The following is a 15,579-nucleotide window of genomic DNA, read 5'->3' on the forward strand; positions in this document are numbered from 1 at the left end:
AACACCTACCACACACATAACACAACTTTTTTTCCCATTTTAACCCTTTCTAATTTTTTCCCATTCCAAGCTATGCGTGGTTACAGTTTACATATTAAAATGAGGTAGGCCCCAACAAAAATGTTGCATCTTTTGTGTGCTAAATTGTTTTTTTGTGTGCAGCCTGGTTTACGTGTTTTTCATATTTTTTTCCCTGTGTTGCATACAGTCTTGAATATATATGTTTAGTCAGCACAATTAATGATGTTTTCTTCAAACTATTTTTTCTTGTATTTTTATGAAATATCCTCGGACCCACTTCACTCAATCACTGCTTGTTGAAAAAGTGCTTGAAGTCTGTCATATCTTGTAATGATTGTAAACGTTTCTTGATGTATCACTTAGCTATTTAAGTATTAGTATGCGTTTGTAAAACTTGTAAGAGTCATGATACTACCAAACCCAATGTTTGATGTATGAATTGTGTCCAGACACCCCACCTCATTCAGGGATGTTTCCTTCGAATGTGCCTGTAAAATGTCTAATGGAATGACTTTTGAAATGTTATCTTGAGTTCAGAGTGCGTGAGAAATTTACTCCGAGGTGGTCCCTGATAACCGTTTTCTATTTCATGGTTTTTCCCTCAGGATTTGGAAGCTGTTTTAATTGGTGAATAATTTAGAGGAATTATTGCTCATTTTGAAATCGGGTAAAATTACAGAAGTCAATTTGTTACTGCCTTTGCATTCAAATTTTTCGTTTTTATAACCTTGAGTTTTATTCACATTACATGCCATGCAGCTTGTGTCAATAGTGACAATTTCATGATTGATGCATTTTGAACTTCTACAGCATCTTGATGGCTAACTTTTGTACAAATGTCTTACTTGAAGTCACATCATGTTTGTCCTTCGAGTGCCACTTACTGTTAAGTACACATGTGATGTATAGATCGCCTCTTGCCCGTTCATCTTTTTAAGTGAGCAATGCAATTACACTAAGTACTTCCATCTCACGAACTACATGCATCAAATTGGTGAAAGGATTGCCTTTTAGCTATACTTGGATCAGATGTTCAACACAAAGTTTAAATTTGAGTTGGATTTGAAAATTTAGAAATGTTGATGCACCTCTTTTGTGAACCCTTTCTAGAAACTAGTTGACAAGTATTAGTTTTTGCACTTCAGCTCCTTTCTATTTTCATTCCCAGTATTAGATAAATAGAACTAGATACACTGCCAACTGATACTAGAATCGATTCCTAAAAAAGGTTCTTAACCTGTTTAGTATAGGTATCAATTATATCATTATGGAGAAAGATTTCAAACTCAAACACCTCCTGCGTGAAAAGAGTGTATTCGTCATCTTCCGGCAGAGACAAGTGGGTGGTTGGCTGTCACATGAAAGCGACTGGCGTCTTTGTACATTTCTATTGCGTTTGTGAGTAATTCTGCGCTGTATTGCCTCGATGCGTCTGTGGGCGGATGTTGGATGTCAAAGAGGACCCTGGATAAAGGCATGGCAACTGATGATAAGTGACAGTCACTTCCATTGTATGCATTTTCTATTTCTTTACATCATGTTGTTGTGTCACTACAAGCAAGCGGACGGGAGTCGTGACAACTACTGTAGAACCCCAAAGTTCCGTGCATCTTTATTTTTTGGTTTTTCATGAAAATTTCTTTGCTGAAGGTCTCTTAAAAACAGTTGCTGGCACTCAATTGCCAAATCCACAATACAGTTATACATTTGCTCTATAGATGGCAATAGTTTCAAAACCCACCTGGCAGCCATCAAAAAAGTTCAGACGGAAGTTTTTGTCTTCTGATGATGTATTAATTGTCTGTGGGGAAAATGTCATAGGGTTAATGAGAGTGGGTGTATAAAAAGCTGCCGACATTACATCCAACATTGTAAGCTGACAAAAAGATGTCAATATATACAGACATTGATGATACTATATCGTAGGATGACAAGAAGGTGTTGATACAGACACTGCTGACACCATATGTAGGATGTCAAAGAAACCTGCCCAGTCAAAGGCCTATAGTAACATCTCATGGCCCATTAAAAATGCCTGCTCATCTTCATATTGAAATCTCATCTCTTTGCCGATAGTAACATGAAGTTTCTGCAAAATGTCATGTACTTTTGATCTTTTAGCTTCAGATTACCTTTAGTGTATTTCTTGGCATTTGCGTGTCGATTTCTGTAATACTCTAAGACTTGTGTCCTGTGAACAGCAGGGAGTTTCAGGGGAGTCAAACCCATGGTGAACAAGCACCGTGTATTAGGCCTAGTGGTTCATCAGTGAATCTGATGAATGTTTCTGACAGTAGCATGTCCTTGACTTTAGCATGTGGAGACAGTTATTGATGATCACTCCAGGCTGTATAACCACAGGCTCCCGCTGAGCACAAGCTAATTCCATTTATCCTATTGTTCCATTCTTCACTTGAGGCTGTCATGAATGTACATAGCTTGCCACCAATTCCTACCCATTTGATAAGATAAATTTTGACGTGACATGGACTGTCATGTTTTATGTTTATGCATCATCCTCAGATATGAAAAATATCTCAATATTTGCAATAGAAATTCCCCATGGGCAAAACTTTAACCGGCAAAACCAAATGATGCGTTGAGAATAATTGCAATGGCTGCTTTTGCTATCTACTGACAGAATTGATTGTCATTACGGAATCTGCCATTTTGTTTCTCAGAGCTGACCGTGTCATATAACAATGCTGTCTCATTGTGGTACGATTGGTTGAGATTCTCGTAATGGATGATCTTGATTAGGGGTATTGATCTTGAATGAGTAGAGGATGCTGTGTTTAGAGCTATACTGAGAACAATGGAGGGAAATGAGGCGGCAGATTATTCAGATGATGCAATGTAATGATATGGCACAAACAGCTTATGCAATCGGGTAAGTAACCCTTTGCGATCCAGTGCCTCGCCCAGAAAATCATAAAACTCATAAACTCGGCCCAAAGTACACGTACTAGTTTCATCAGAAAAAAAGGTGTGATTTGTACAAAATGTATCGCCATTTGCCTCAAGCAAGCAGCAAATGGATACTGGTATATATAGATGTAAACACTGCAGGTAGCATGCAACGATCAATACCACAAGATGTATGTTCATAGCTTTCAAGTATCATTATTACATATTTATGTCATCAGAGAGCTACTTGATATTGGTTTTATCATTTTATGTTTGGACTGTTGTCAAAATGATATATTTTCAGAGGGAATGGCTTATTTACGATCATCAATACTAAACAGGGGATAGTAAACACAGATGTGTGTCAAGAATCACTTGTGTGAATCTAAACAGCTTCAGTTGGTTTTGTTCTTGCTCATTTTGCTCTCAGTCTCAGTATAAAATAGGCAGTGCCGGTCTTTTGAAAAAACCAAGCTTCTGCTATGTTAGTTGCTGATCTCATGCACCTGGGCTGCCACGATGCTCAGATTACCAACATCGAGACTACGAGAGGTAAACTGTCAGCCAGGCATACTCGATGCTCCTCAACCATACTTTTGCAAAAGCTGTTGCCTCAAAATGGCTGATTGCCGATTACCGGTGCTTCGAAAAGCCAGATACCTCCTCACCCAAACTCCGATCAGTTGCCACTGGCAAATTCTGCTTTAGCTCCAGAGAAACTACATTATGATTATGATGTCACATCTTGTAAGGTATCGCAATATGATCATTATCTTGTCACACTATGTCATTGCTGGCAGATCTCGCGTTACAAATACCATCTCCGATAACTCGTGACAGTATCATCGACTACGTTCGTGCAAGCGCACATAAAATGGGCGATCAATTAATCGCTATATAATGATCAAGTCGCCCGGTAAACTTATCCCATTCAAAAATCCGCCTTAACGTTGCCGAAATAGTGAACATCATACACTAGAGGATACACATGAATAAATCAGCTTGAAATCGATGTATACCTAATGTCGAGAGTTGCATGCTTGCCATGTTGACGTTTACTGAAATGACCAATGTGTCCAGAGACCACATCAAGCCAAGTTGACCAGCAATTCACATACATTTTTGGCCGTATTTTCTTGTGTCAAAACTCCTCTATCACAAGGCGATTATATCTGACCCAGACATGGTAGCCTAGAGTCTGTTTGACCAATTACTGTATCATTACCATTCCCCATCCTCCTAATCATTATTAGTTATTGATGGTCATATTTGTGACCCTAATCTGACTGTTGATTTGTCAGTCTTGATCAGTATCATCATCGCGATGCTGCGCTTGTTGATGGGAATGGCTTGTGAAAATGTTGAGGGTATGTTATTTTCGTTCTTATCTGACACCCCAACCAGATTTCACCACCTGTTCCTCTGCCTAGATTCAAAGCACCATATTTTCTGGGGTCAATTTTATATTGAGTCATTATCCGGAAAAATCAAGTCACACATTGACAAATAAAAAACCCGATTATATCCATGTGTGACATGAAAATGTACTGGATTATCTCGGGTCATTGGGCCATTGTAATCCCCCTTCGGATTGGATTAAAGCAAGGGTTTTGAAGTATTTCGGCCATTTCCTCAAGAATTTTCCATTCAATTTTTAAGCAAGGCTCGGTGACCTGGGCCGATTTTCAGTGAGAGAAATGTTCGTGTGGTGTGTCACATTGAGTTTCGGCTGCACAGGAGTACATTTGGATGTCTGTGTAGCTCTCCATTTCCCATAAATTTCAACTAGGGTTGATTGTGAATTTGCTGCTGTTGGAAGATGGCTCCTTTGAATAGTTTCATGAGAGTTTGATTGGAGGTGGAAGTTGATCAATATATCCTTATACTACAAAACCATTGACTCCTCACTGCTGTGTTTTGTAACATAATGCCACCTCACAAAATTAACTATTTCGGCAATAAAAAACCTGTGGTCAGACAATGACAGAGTTAAACTTTTGTCTCATTGAAACCTCGGCGCATGGCCATCTGACAGGTTTCGGGAGGCCATTGTTGTCTGGAGTCATCCAATCTTTGTTCAATATTGCATCTGATCCAGGACAGCCAGGACACAACAACAGACGGTCCCCAGTCCCTGCCGCTGGTGGAAAATTATCTCCCGAGCAGTGCCGAACCAATCTTGAGGAAAAACATATCCCGTTATCAACCTCCGGTAAACTGATTATTTCATTCTTAATTTATTCGTGCCATCGTAATTTTCTGGTTCAATTTACTCGAAAAGTCTCCATACGTGAAGTCGTTGTCCTTTTCCATGTCATTGGAGAGTTGCGTCTACATCAGGACCATATGCCAGACTATGGTCTTGCATGAACCTTTCATTAGGTGAACTGTGGTTACTGATGCATGTACGAACCATATCTCCTTCTTTGTCGTGACTCACTTCACATACTGGTATCGTTGACAGTTGCCCTAAATTTTTACCATTGGTTCCAACTTCCTACATTTTGGTTGCATTCAGAAAATCACTCCTTTCATCTCTGTTGTGGTCTAAACGACCGTGGACCAGGATTTCGAATTTGTTAAAAATCGCAACATTTCATTATCTGAATAGCGTCAAAGTACAACTCTCATGATTCAGGATGGTCTAATTATCTCGTTGAACTCCAGCCTAATTGCAGTATATCATTCCAAACGTCTCTCCAAGCAGACTCTTTATTAGGGTGTAAGTTCAGTGCAGCGGCAAACTTATCCATTATGCATACATGTACACTCGATGTGTAGAGCGTAATAGTGCGATATATTATTAGTCTGTTGGATGCTGTACGTGGAACTCCTCACGCCAGACAAACGAGCATCGACGGGAATCTGTGCCAGATTCTCTTTTCTCACTGGCGTCTAGTCGAGATCAATGGACATGAAAGTGAAATCTTGGCATGGGGGTTCCTTTACCCTCCCCCGGAACATGCATATGGGGCGGAGTTCACAGAAGAAGAAGGCGATGAAGAAGAGGTAGGTCCCTTTATTAACCCTTTTTGTTCTTTGACTTGTTGTCTTTTTGCAGAGCCAGCCGCCTCAATTGAAAATGCTTCTTCACGGAGATCTGTTTTTGTTGACACTGTGTATTAAAGTCTGCAAGTGTTCGACTGTTGATTCTGCATTCATTGTGAACTGTTAAATGTCCGCGAAGTTATAAAAAGATGGTGAATTTGCTTAAATTCAGTCGGTGGTAGATGAAATGTATTTGCTGCCGAAATTAAACGACTCAAACGGTCAATGTATTTCAGTTGAACATTTGTGATTGTTTTATGTAAAGAATTGTCTTTTGCTTAGGTTGTTTTGTAAAGATATTTCAAAGGACAGAATTTAGTCAGTATGCATGTATCTTGATTTGTCGGTGATTTGTGTTAATTGATTTAGATGAACCCTGGCATTGTTGTTTCTAGTAGCGATTATGGGACTCAGGATGTTGTCCCGTGGGTGTTAGTTTGATGTCATAAGTCACACGCCTTTCATCAGCTCCTGAATGAATCTGGCTATACACCCCCCCCCCGAACTGTTGAATCATGATTAGATCCTTTTCTCCCAGAAATTGAATCCTGTCTGGTTGATTGGAGGGGCCCCTCTGGTGCCGTGTTCCTCCTCAAACTAAATTACATTTGGTCCTCATCAGTCGTCCTGAACATGTCCTCAAACCAGACAGAAATTTGAGATCGGAACTTGCCTGTTTTGACATGGGAACATGGCGCCATGTTACCCTCAAATTTCATGTTGTTTGGGATCGCTGACTAATTTTCATGTTTTGGTTCAAAATCCAACTGGACTCATTGGGTCCCCCTGAATGAAACTTGGAACAGCTTCCCTCTTGAAACATGTTCAAATGGCAGTGACGTACTTGAGATGGTCCCTCTTGGCCAAATCTGGCACTTAAGTCACTTCCAGGATGCAGGAGGAATGAAATTTGAGCCTGAAGTTGAAAAGTTGGAAAGTGCTTTGTGCTTGCACATGCATTGCAATTAGGTGTTGGAGAGGGTATTGTTTTGCATTGCACAAAGCTACGTTTTACAGTATTGCTCAAGTAAATATCCCTCCTAAAATGATAAATTTATATACAACTAAGATGACTTAAAAGACACTAACCATTTTCATATCCTATAACCTAAGTGGTCCAATTGTCACTCTTACTAGTCTAATTTCCTTTGGTTGTGATCACGAATCCCTTTTCCATTCAATCTTCCAAAAAGAAATCAGTGCAAAAAACATAAATGTTGGTGATATTATTAATAGGAGCATTGTTTCCAGGCAGTTTCATCTAAAAAATCACTCCCTACGCTCATACAAAAGCTACTGGAAACAAAGCATAATCTTAACAGCATCTAGGCCAGTGTCAGCTGCAGATAGTAATTGGTTCCTGGTAATCATCATAATATGCCTGATGCATGTTTCCACAGCCCTTAATTATTCAGGTTGGTCTGCCACATTGTCAATGATATGCACATATGTAGCCTACCTAACCAAAAAATGTCTGAATACTGACGTAGCATATGGTACAGCGATCTTTGTAGATATGTGAGCTGCGATATTAAAATTGACTTGATTTATTATGTATCATTGTGTATAGTGCTATTTTTGCATTGAATTATATTTGCCAGCTTCCAAATATGGGCACACAATGGCAGATATGAGTTGACATCTGCCCATGTTTACATTCATACTTTAGTTGGCCTTTTGTTTGTGCAGGGATGATCTATGGGGTCTTTGGAAATTTGCTGGATGTCATTCCTGAATTCCTTCCCCCACTCGAGAAATTATTCTCTCGTGTGGCGATGTTTTGATACCCACAATTCAGTAGAATACATGTATCCTGATCGGGACACAATCGGGGATGATGAACGAGCAAGATTAAGATAAAAGGCATTGGGGCATGTCTTTGTTATTCCAAGGGTTGTTTCTTAAGTGCCATAGAGAGAAAGTGTGAAAAATGGATGCATTCATCTTGGGTGGCTGTAGGGATCTCCCTTGGGGCTTGAGCTATGTGAGAGAATTGGGAAGTGGATGATGCAGGATCTGATACGAGAGTATCGTAGCTTCCATGTTTCTCCGCTGTTGGACATGGAACAGTTGAGATAACGTTCTGTAGTTGAAGATTCCAAGCGAATACTCAGAAAGTGTCCAAATGCTGGCAAAAATGATGATTGCCAGAGATACTATTTGACTGGGGAATGCTGTAAGTCTTGCGAATAATCTCGGATATGATTTGGCTCTTTATCTTGTAGCCTGCTTCCTAAATAGACTTGGCCAACAACAATTTTGAAACCTCCATCCATGACAGTTTTTCTCTCTCTTGCTGAATCATGAAATTGACCTCGATGAAGTGAAGTAAAAAGCAAGGGAATAGAAAAACTCTACTTCTGCTGGAATTCTTTGGATGCCTCCCTGTGAGTCATTGTGGGGTCCTAGCTGGATGCGTCCCAATGGGCAGATAAGGTTGTTTTGGTTGGTTGAGTCCCATGTTTCATGATTAAATGAAGTGGATTCTGACATGTTTTTATGCCTGGCTACTTCTTTGGCAAATCTTGTTGGTGCCATTGGATCGATGTGAAAACAGTCTTTTCGATGACATCATGCCCAGCTCGATGGCTTGATACTTTCCTCAGATCCAATGAGAGCGCTTTGTTCTGTATCAGGTAGTGAATTGCTGCCAACTAAAACTGAAAAATAATGATGATAATTGGGTAATCTGTGTGTTGTGTTGACTGATCACCCACATAATTGTCACTTGATCAACACTTTCATTGGATTCATCCCACATTCTGCCAGTACATTACCCTGTACTGTGGCCTCGATCCATTCATGTGAACCATTTCCAGAAAATTCCACCACAATTTGGCTTTTCCACCAAACAACAATAATTACTCATTTCGGTCATCCTGGATAATGCATACTTTGCCAAGAGCCAGGATTTGACAAATTCTATGGCAGATTGAAGGTCTTAATACCAGAAAATAAGCATATCCCACATTTCTTCGAAAAACCTGCTTTGATTTCCATGAAAGCTAAATCTGTCGGTGTGCAAAAAGTTCCATTAATGCTTGAAATAATAATATGATTTTAACCGAATACTTTGTACTCAGTTTTTCTATTGGAACCAATCGAATCGGTATTGATCTCAGTGAATGGAACTTGAAGCATGGACTATAGTTAGTCATAACAGCAATTTCCTATCAATAATTACAATGTTTGCTATAAATTATTACTGGTGTGGAATGTTTAACTGGATTGCCCCAGGAGACATTTCGAGCTTACACACTCAATTCGTCCATTGAGAGTTCCGGGTGTTGTACACTGTGATATATTGGGTAGGAGATTACTTCAATGAAGTATGCTACATGACCTTGGGGGAAAATGTTCATTTTTTGTTTGGTTGTAATAGCATTGTAATGCATGATAATTTGAGTTAACATGGTTAGCATGTGATGTATGTTGGCTGTGATTTCCATTATCATGACTGCCTTGTTTTGGCCATTTTGGTTCTGCTGATGTTGTTGAACTTCTATGAAATAAGCCAGATGTCCTTGGTGAATGCTGATCTTTCTGAAGCCAAAAAGAGTGCTATCAAATGTAAGATGAAGCTCAATCCTTTTCCGTGGAGGGAATCTTGCTCAAAGCACTTGAGCATCCCAAAGTCCTCTGAGAGCTGTTTCGGAGCAGCTATAGCCCACCTTCCTCTTACTCTATCTTGGCTCAGAATGGTTTCTAGCCCCTGCTGTTGGGCAGGATCGGGCACTCTCTCCACAACAATATCACACACCCTTTGCAATGAACACTGGCTTTGATTCCCAATCACCTGACAGCCTGGTATTCGGCCATCTTGATTGAACGTCTCTTTCAATTTTATACACCGCACAGACAAGCCTATCATGATTTGTTGGCTTGATCTAGACAACCCACACACAGACCGACCAAGAAAAAAAAAGACCAAGAAAAAGTTCTGCATCTTCGTTCAAAACAACAGTTAGAGGATATCAAGAAGGTAGAGGGAAATGCCGAGCTAAAAGAGCATCCAGAAAGGTGGAAAAAAGGAAGAAGATTTTCTCTTGGCAGCAGATAGAAAAACAGCCAATATTGCATCTTGTATGTAGAATACTAATACATCTTTGCTTGGAGGGAGGAGAGGAGGACTTAAGATTGAAGATCATGGTCAATCACTGACCTCTGACATCTTGACCCTCCAGGCCTTGGATCCATTCCGCCGACCTGGACCCCGTTGGGCCATGGGGGAAGGTAACGGACCGATTATCTCTAATGGTTCAGAATGGACCTTTGATGGTCATCCTCTCCACTGAAAGCTTTCATTTCTGCTCTCAGCCAGGTGAATTGCATCAACTCACTCTGGTCTTAATTGGCAAAATGCACCTGCCTAGAAACCAGCTTGATTGCTGAAAGCTTTGGTCATCTCCCTCTGGAGAATAGAGCATGGTTTTAAAGGGGAACAGGCGGGTGTGTTGTGTATTACAAGTGTGCTGGCAATTATCTGCAAGGTGTAGTTCGAAGAAAATCAATTTGATATGTTGATATGAGTTAGTTCCCAGTCTCCTTTGATAATGTTCTTATAAACTGGTTAGTGTCATGATGAAAGTGAAACAAACAGTAGAATTCTCAAGGCAAAATTCAGATCCAGTAGTTTTAGCCAGGTTGCGTTGTAGTAAAATCTCTTGAAATCCATATGCTTGAAGGAATGGCTCTTGACTTAAAGAATAGGCAAGAACTATATACTAGAGGTTGATGGCCATACCTTCAGCTAGACCTGTCTGGTAGCCCTGCCCTTTGAACACTCCATTTGAGGATCAGGAGTGGCAAATGTAAAATAATACCTTAAAGGAGATTGCTCGTCAATCCACGTGACTATCAGAGACACCTGCAGTGAAAATATTCAACTACTTCGGTTTCCATATAAGGGATAGTCATTAGCATATTTCTACTACAATGTTTACTATGAGTCTAAGCACGTGGGTCACCCAGGTGGCTCCGCAAGCGAGGTAACTTGACGAGGCATGGTGTTATACTATAATAGTACCTTACGAATCCGCATGGAGCGCGTTATCGATAATGGTCGCAAATAATGTCAAAAACATAAAAAGTTATCGTAAATATTGTTATATTTCTGGATATTGGAGTATGTAAATGATAAGGAGACCTAAACCAATGACAGACCAGTATCCTATGAACCTTACTAGTGATTTGGGGTTCTTGAAACTCCTTAGATTTATCAATGAAAGCTTATTCCCGCCTTAGGTTTTTACCGGGCCATTCATAGCACACCAATTTCTTAAGCGTTTTAACGAGAACTGTCCTTTAATTGTCACAATGGCTTAAGCAAGGTACACCTGTCTACATCTAACCATGATGAGAAGTTTAAACAGCATCCCAGCTTTGAATGTGATGTTCTACCTTGGCTGTGCACACAGGGAAATACAGTCGGTTCAATGTCGTCATTCATGCCAGGCCAGCCAGACAGTCAATCTACACAACACACGTGAACTATTGTTATTGCACGTGCATCAGTAGAAGTTTGTGGTTATGTGTTGTCTGTGAGGATGTTTACCCAACACCAGGCGAGTCCTTTTGCTGGCCTCTTGAAAGCTACTTTAGTGGCTTTATTGCATTAATCAAAGTTGCAAGATAGTAATATTGCCGCATGAAACCTGGTGCGGTGTCATTCATAGACCAGATGAATGAAGTTAGCCATTTAGTTCATTTTGGAAAGCACCACCAAACCAGTTAGCTTGCATGGAGTACGGATACTACGTTCAGGTTTTCGGGTGTTTTCTTTGCAAAGCAACTTGAGCTCTTTGATGCTTGCCCGGCAATATCCATGCAAGAATATTGGCTACTGAAAAAAACGATTTTCCCATTTTAGTTGAAGTTAGGTAAGATCTTAGCCAAATTATGCTAACTTGAGTAATGATTTGGCTAATTCGGATAAAAAGTTTGCCCAGAGTAGAATATAAAATGACTTTCTACTCCGAGCCATGTGAGAAAGCGATTGAATTAAGCCTTAATAATACACAAGCTGTGATTGAAAAAAGCCGAAATTGGCTAATGTTACTGCTAGGGTTGTAATGGTCGGAACTTATCAGTCTGATTAACCAATTTATTAATCACATAAGACTTTCGAATGTTTGCAAAAGAATTTGGAGCTCATTTTCGGGTTGAGTTACACTCAAAGCATGTCTTTCCTCTGTATTGAATATTATTGCATGGAAGTGAAAGGCATCAGGCTGTTGCATGATCTATTTGCAGTAAAAAGCATGTCTTCCTCAATATTAGGTAGTATCGATGAAAAAGCAAGGAAAATGTTACCTGATTTGTTTTTCTTCCATTCCATGTGCTTCTTATTACTCATTTGTGTTTTATGTGTTTGACTTTTGGTAGTTTAAACAGCTGGGCCCTTGACTTGGGAGGAAACATTTGTATAGACTAGAGGAAGTAGACCAAGTTTTTTAGCCCCGGTCACCTGTCTGTAGTTTACAAATTACATCCATGCTGGTATAAACTGGATAGGGAAAAACAGAAGCACCAAATGGTCAACTTGTCCTGATGGTGTTCCTTCAGTCTCAAACTGATCGAGTGTCCTCCAACCTGGGCCCTTTGACCTTCTGAAGGAGCAAAGCCTCATCACCTTGTACCAGCATAGCATATAAAACATGCAGTTAATGCATCTGGAATCTTTGACTGGGACCCTCTTACTTGATTAGGCTTACCAACAGTATGTGTTCCATTAGGAGAGCAATCAAGGCTACTATAATCTTTCCAAAAGACTCCTTGAGAGGGATCCTGAATCAAACCTCCATTGATGCTTGAGCCTTCTTCAAGAGGTATGGTGAAGATCCCTGAAAGAGCTAAGGCATGTTCAAGCCAGTAATACATTATAAATGTACCTTGTGTTGGGAACTGGGGTTATGTTCTTGACACAAAACCAAGAGTATTTGTTCCTTCAAGAGGGGAATCAAGGTGGCTGGTCTTTATTTGTGAGGAGATGAGGAGCATTGTTCTTACCTCACAATAGGCTTTGACTCACTCTGTCCCTTGTGTTTGGAGAACCTCGGGTAGCTTGACCAGACCCAACCAATGTTCCGAAGCTGCATGTATAGCCTCTGGTGATGCTCTTCCTGGAGTATAAGCGCAACAGGCCTAGTTACCAAGGGATACTCACAAGTACGACATCTGAATGTCATCCCATATCCTGAAATTGCAAGCAGCGAACCAGTCTTACATTTGAAAGGGGATTACAATCCTGTTTCCATGGTCTCAACAAGTCTGATAGATCTCCTCAGGGATTTGTATGGTAAGATTTTCTATTCCGTACAGAACAGATACAATAGCATCTATCGCCTCCAGATTCCATCTACTTGATACTATCGTTGTCATTATTTGTGCCCCTTCTCTAATAGATGCTATCATTGGCAACCTGGATGTCACCCTGCCTCTGGCACTGTCTGTGTGATGCAAAGACTGATCACCAATTTAACCCTAGTCAACGCTTGAGTCCCCTCTCTGGTCAACGACAGGCACTGTGTGTCGTATCTTGATACCAGTTTTGATAATCTAGGATTTTGACCGAGACAAACCAATTTATGAGATGGCACAGGATGTTTACCACAAGTCACAGCATTAATTTTAAAGCTAATTGTGGCCACATTAGGAGCCTGACAGTGCAACCCATCAGCACTCCTGGAGCCATCCGTGGTCAACCACAGAGCCAGGAAATTACCAGTTTCGAAAGAGCATGGCGAGCTTGACACTTGTTGGAGACTTCCGTATTCATCACTGTGGAATTTAACTCCTGCAGCAAAGTTCCAATCATTTCAGGACCCCCTCCTCTCACGGACTTCATGTCTTGCCATATAATTCTAAAGAAATTGGCCAATTTTCTGAATTTTCTTGATTCACACCAAACCCACATTCCTTGTTCGCATGATTGGCAGAAAAGCCAAGGGTGGTGTTCTGGACTCCCAAGCACTTTCACCTCTTTTGTCTTTGGTTTCATTCAGATAAGGCCCCCTAGCTACATCGCATGTCCTCGAGACTCTCATGCAATATTGATGCATCAAGCAATTGCTAAGTATGTCAAATTTCTGGCAGTCCAACAGTCGGGACAGTGTCTCTCTGTCAGTCTTGATAGGGACCCAATCTGCCCTTGACTGCCTTCCTTAACTGGGCCAGTTTCCCATTCCCAGTCCATCATCCTTTCATGCTTTAAGAGTTCAGACAGGGACATTCTACCTCCATCTTCGAATGTTTCCTGATGTTTGGCAAACTCCTTCACCCCATTGTTCTTTTTGAGGTAGATTCTGAAGGAAAAACACAATTGTTCCTGAAGTTGCGGTTTCCTGTTTTCCAATTATTGGTAACCTTAAACTATTTGGCCCTGACCTGAAAGACCTCTGGAGTTGATTTGGGAAGTACTGCCGGAATTGTTCCACTCTCTGTTGACAACAATCTTGAGATGCTTTCAACAAGTCCAAGCCAACCTTAGTTTACAAGATTGTAATGTACATCGATGTACAGAATCCTGTGTGCAATGCTACCACCTTTCTTCCAAGTCTTGAACTTCTTTGTGACTCGATTGGAGTTGGCGACTTGTTTAAATGTTCGATGTTATGACTGTCATAAGTTGATGTTTGTAAACGAAATGAGTCTGTGTATGAATGGAAACATTGTTGCTTTCAGATATCGGTTTTGTTATGGACTTGTGCAGAGACAACTCAAGCACCTCTTGTGAGAAATCTTGACTCCAATATCATGAGAAATATTTGTGACAGAATTTCTCCTGTGGCATTGGGAACCAAATCTAAGTCACTTGGTCAATGACTTTATAAGTGTGCATCATAGCATAGTTTTTGCTTTCCCCTGAGATCTTTGCCACATGGAAGAGCGGTTTAAAAACTATGTAGTGATTTACGCTTTTGATACTATTTCTTTTTGTTGGCATCATCTTGCTCATGTGGCATCATGGAACAGGCCAGTGTCCTCCTGTAATCGTTCAAGTTCCATTTCTCTTTGAGTCGGAAATGAGTAGCCCAGACTAGGCTGGATTCAAGCCTCTCAACCACCTTCACTCTGTTCCTGAAATACAAGTAACTCTTTGCTGCAAATTGCAGATTCTAACGGTTTAATCACATGGCCTCCTTGTCCAAAATAACGTTCAGTTCATTTCCAGGCAATCAGGGAACACTTCCTTCCATAAGTTGGAAGGTGCAAATATTTGAATTCTTTATTGTTCTATTGACCGGTTCACGAGTTTCAAATAAATCAAAATTTGAAAGAGTTGATGGGAAAATTTTGAACAGGTTGATGGGGATAACCGTTAAAGGTCGTTTATTTTCCCCTCTCTTAATTTCATGGGAGTTGCTCCGCCCTTGGCTAATAACCATGTTCCCCTCCTTCTTATCAGATTGAGATTTTGACCAGTACCACCCCTCGGATGATTCGATTTGCATCGCTTGTTTGTCTCTTAAACTTCGTTAGATTCCGAGAATGAGATTCGCATTCACCTAGCCGGAGGACGGTGTACGGCATTGTCGTTTTGGTGGCACTTGATTTGGGACCTGAGGATATCAAATCGTGAATGCAGCCCTATGAGGTGATAAT

The 15,579-nt window shown here is 40.5% G+C and overlaps 1 protein-coding gene across 7 annotated transcripts in view; it reads left to right on the forward strand.

The window, feature by feature from the left end:
- Positions 1-15,579, forward strand: part of LOC135490603 (IQ motif and SEC7 domain-containing protein 1-like) — a 61,264-nt gene that overhangs the window by 13,471 nt on the left and 32,214 nt on the right. Inside the window, exon 2 of one of the 7 annotated variants that reach the window (XM_064775838.1) lies at positions 71-104. The exons of 5 other annotated variants lie outside the window; for them this stretch is intronic. In XM_064775838.1, coding sequence (XP_064631908.1) covers positions 71-104 — 34 coding nt within the window. Of the gene's footprint in view, positions 1-70; positions 105-5,347; positions 5,938-15,579 lie in introns of those variants that run through there. One more of the 7 variants, XM_064775835.1, reaches the window with a different exon arrangement.

The sequence above is a fragment of the Lineus longissimus genome, chromosome 7, assembly GCF_910592395.1.
Source record: "Lineus longissimus chromosome 7, tnLinLong1.2, whole genome shotgun sequence".
NCBI classification, from domain to species: domain Eukaryota; kingdom Metazoa; phylum Nemertea; class Pilidiophora; order Heteronemertea; family Lineidae; genus Lineus; species Lineus longissimus.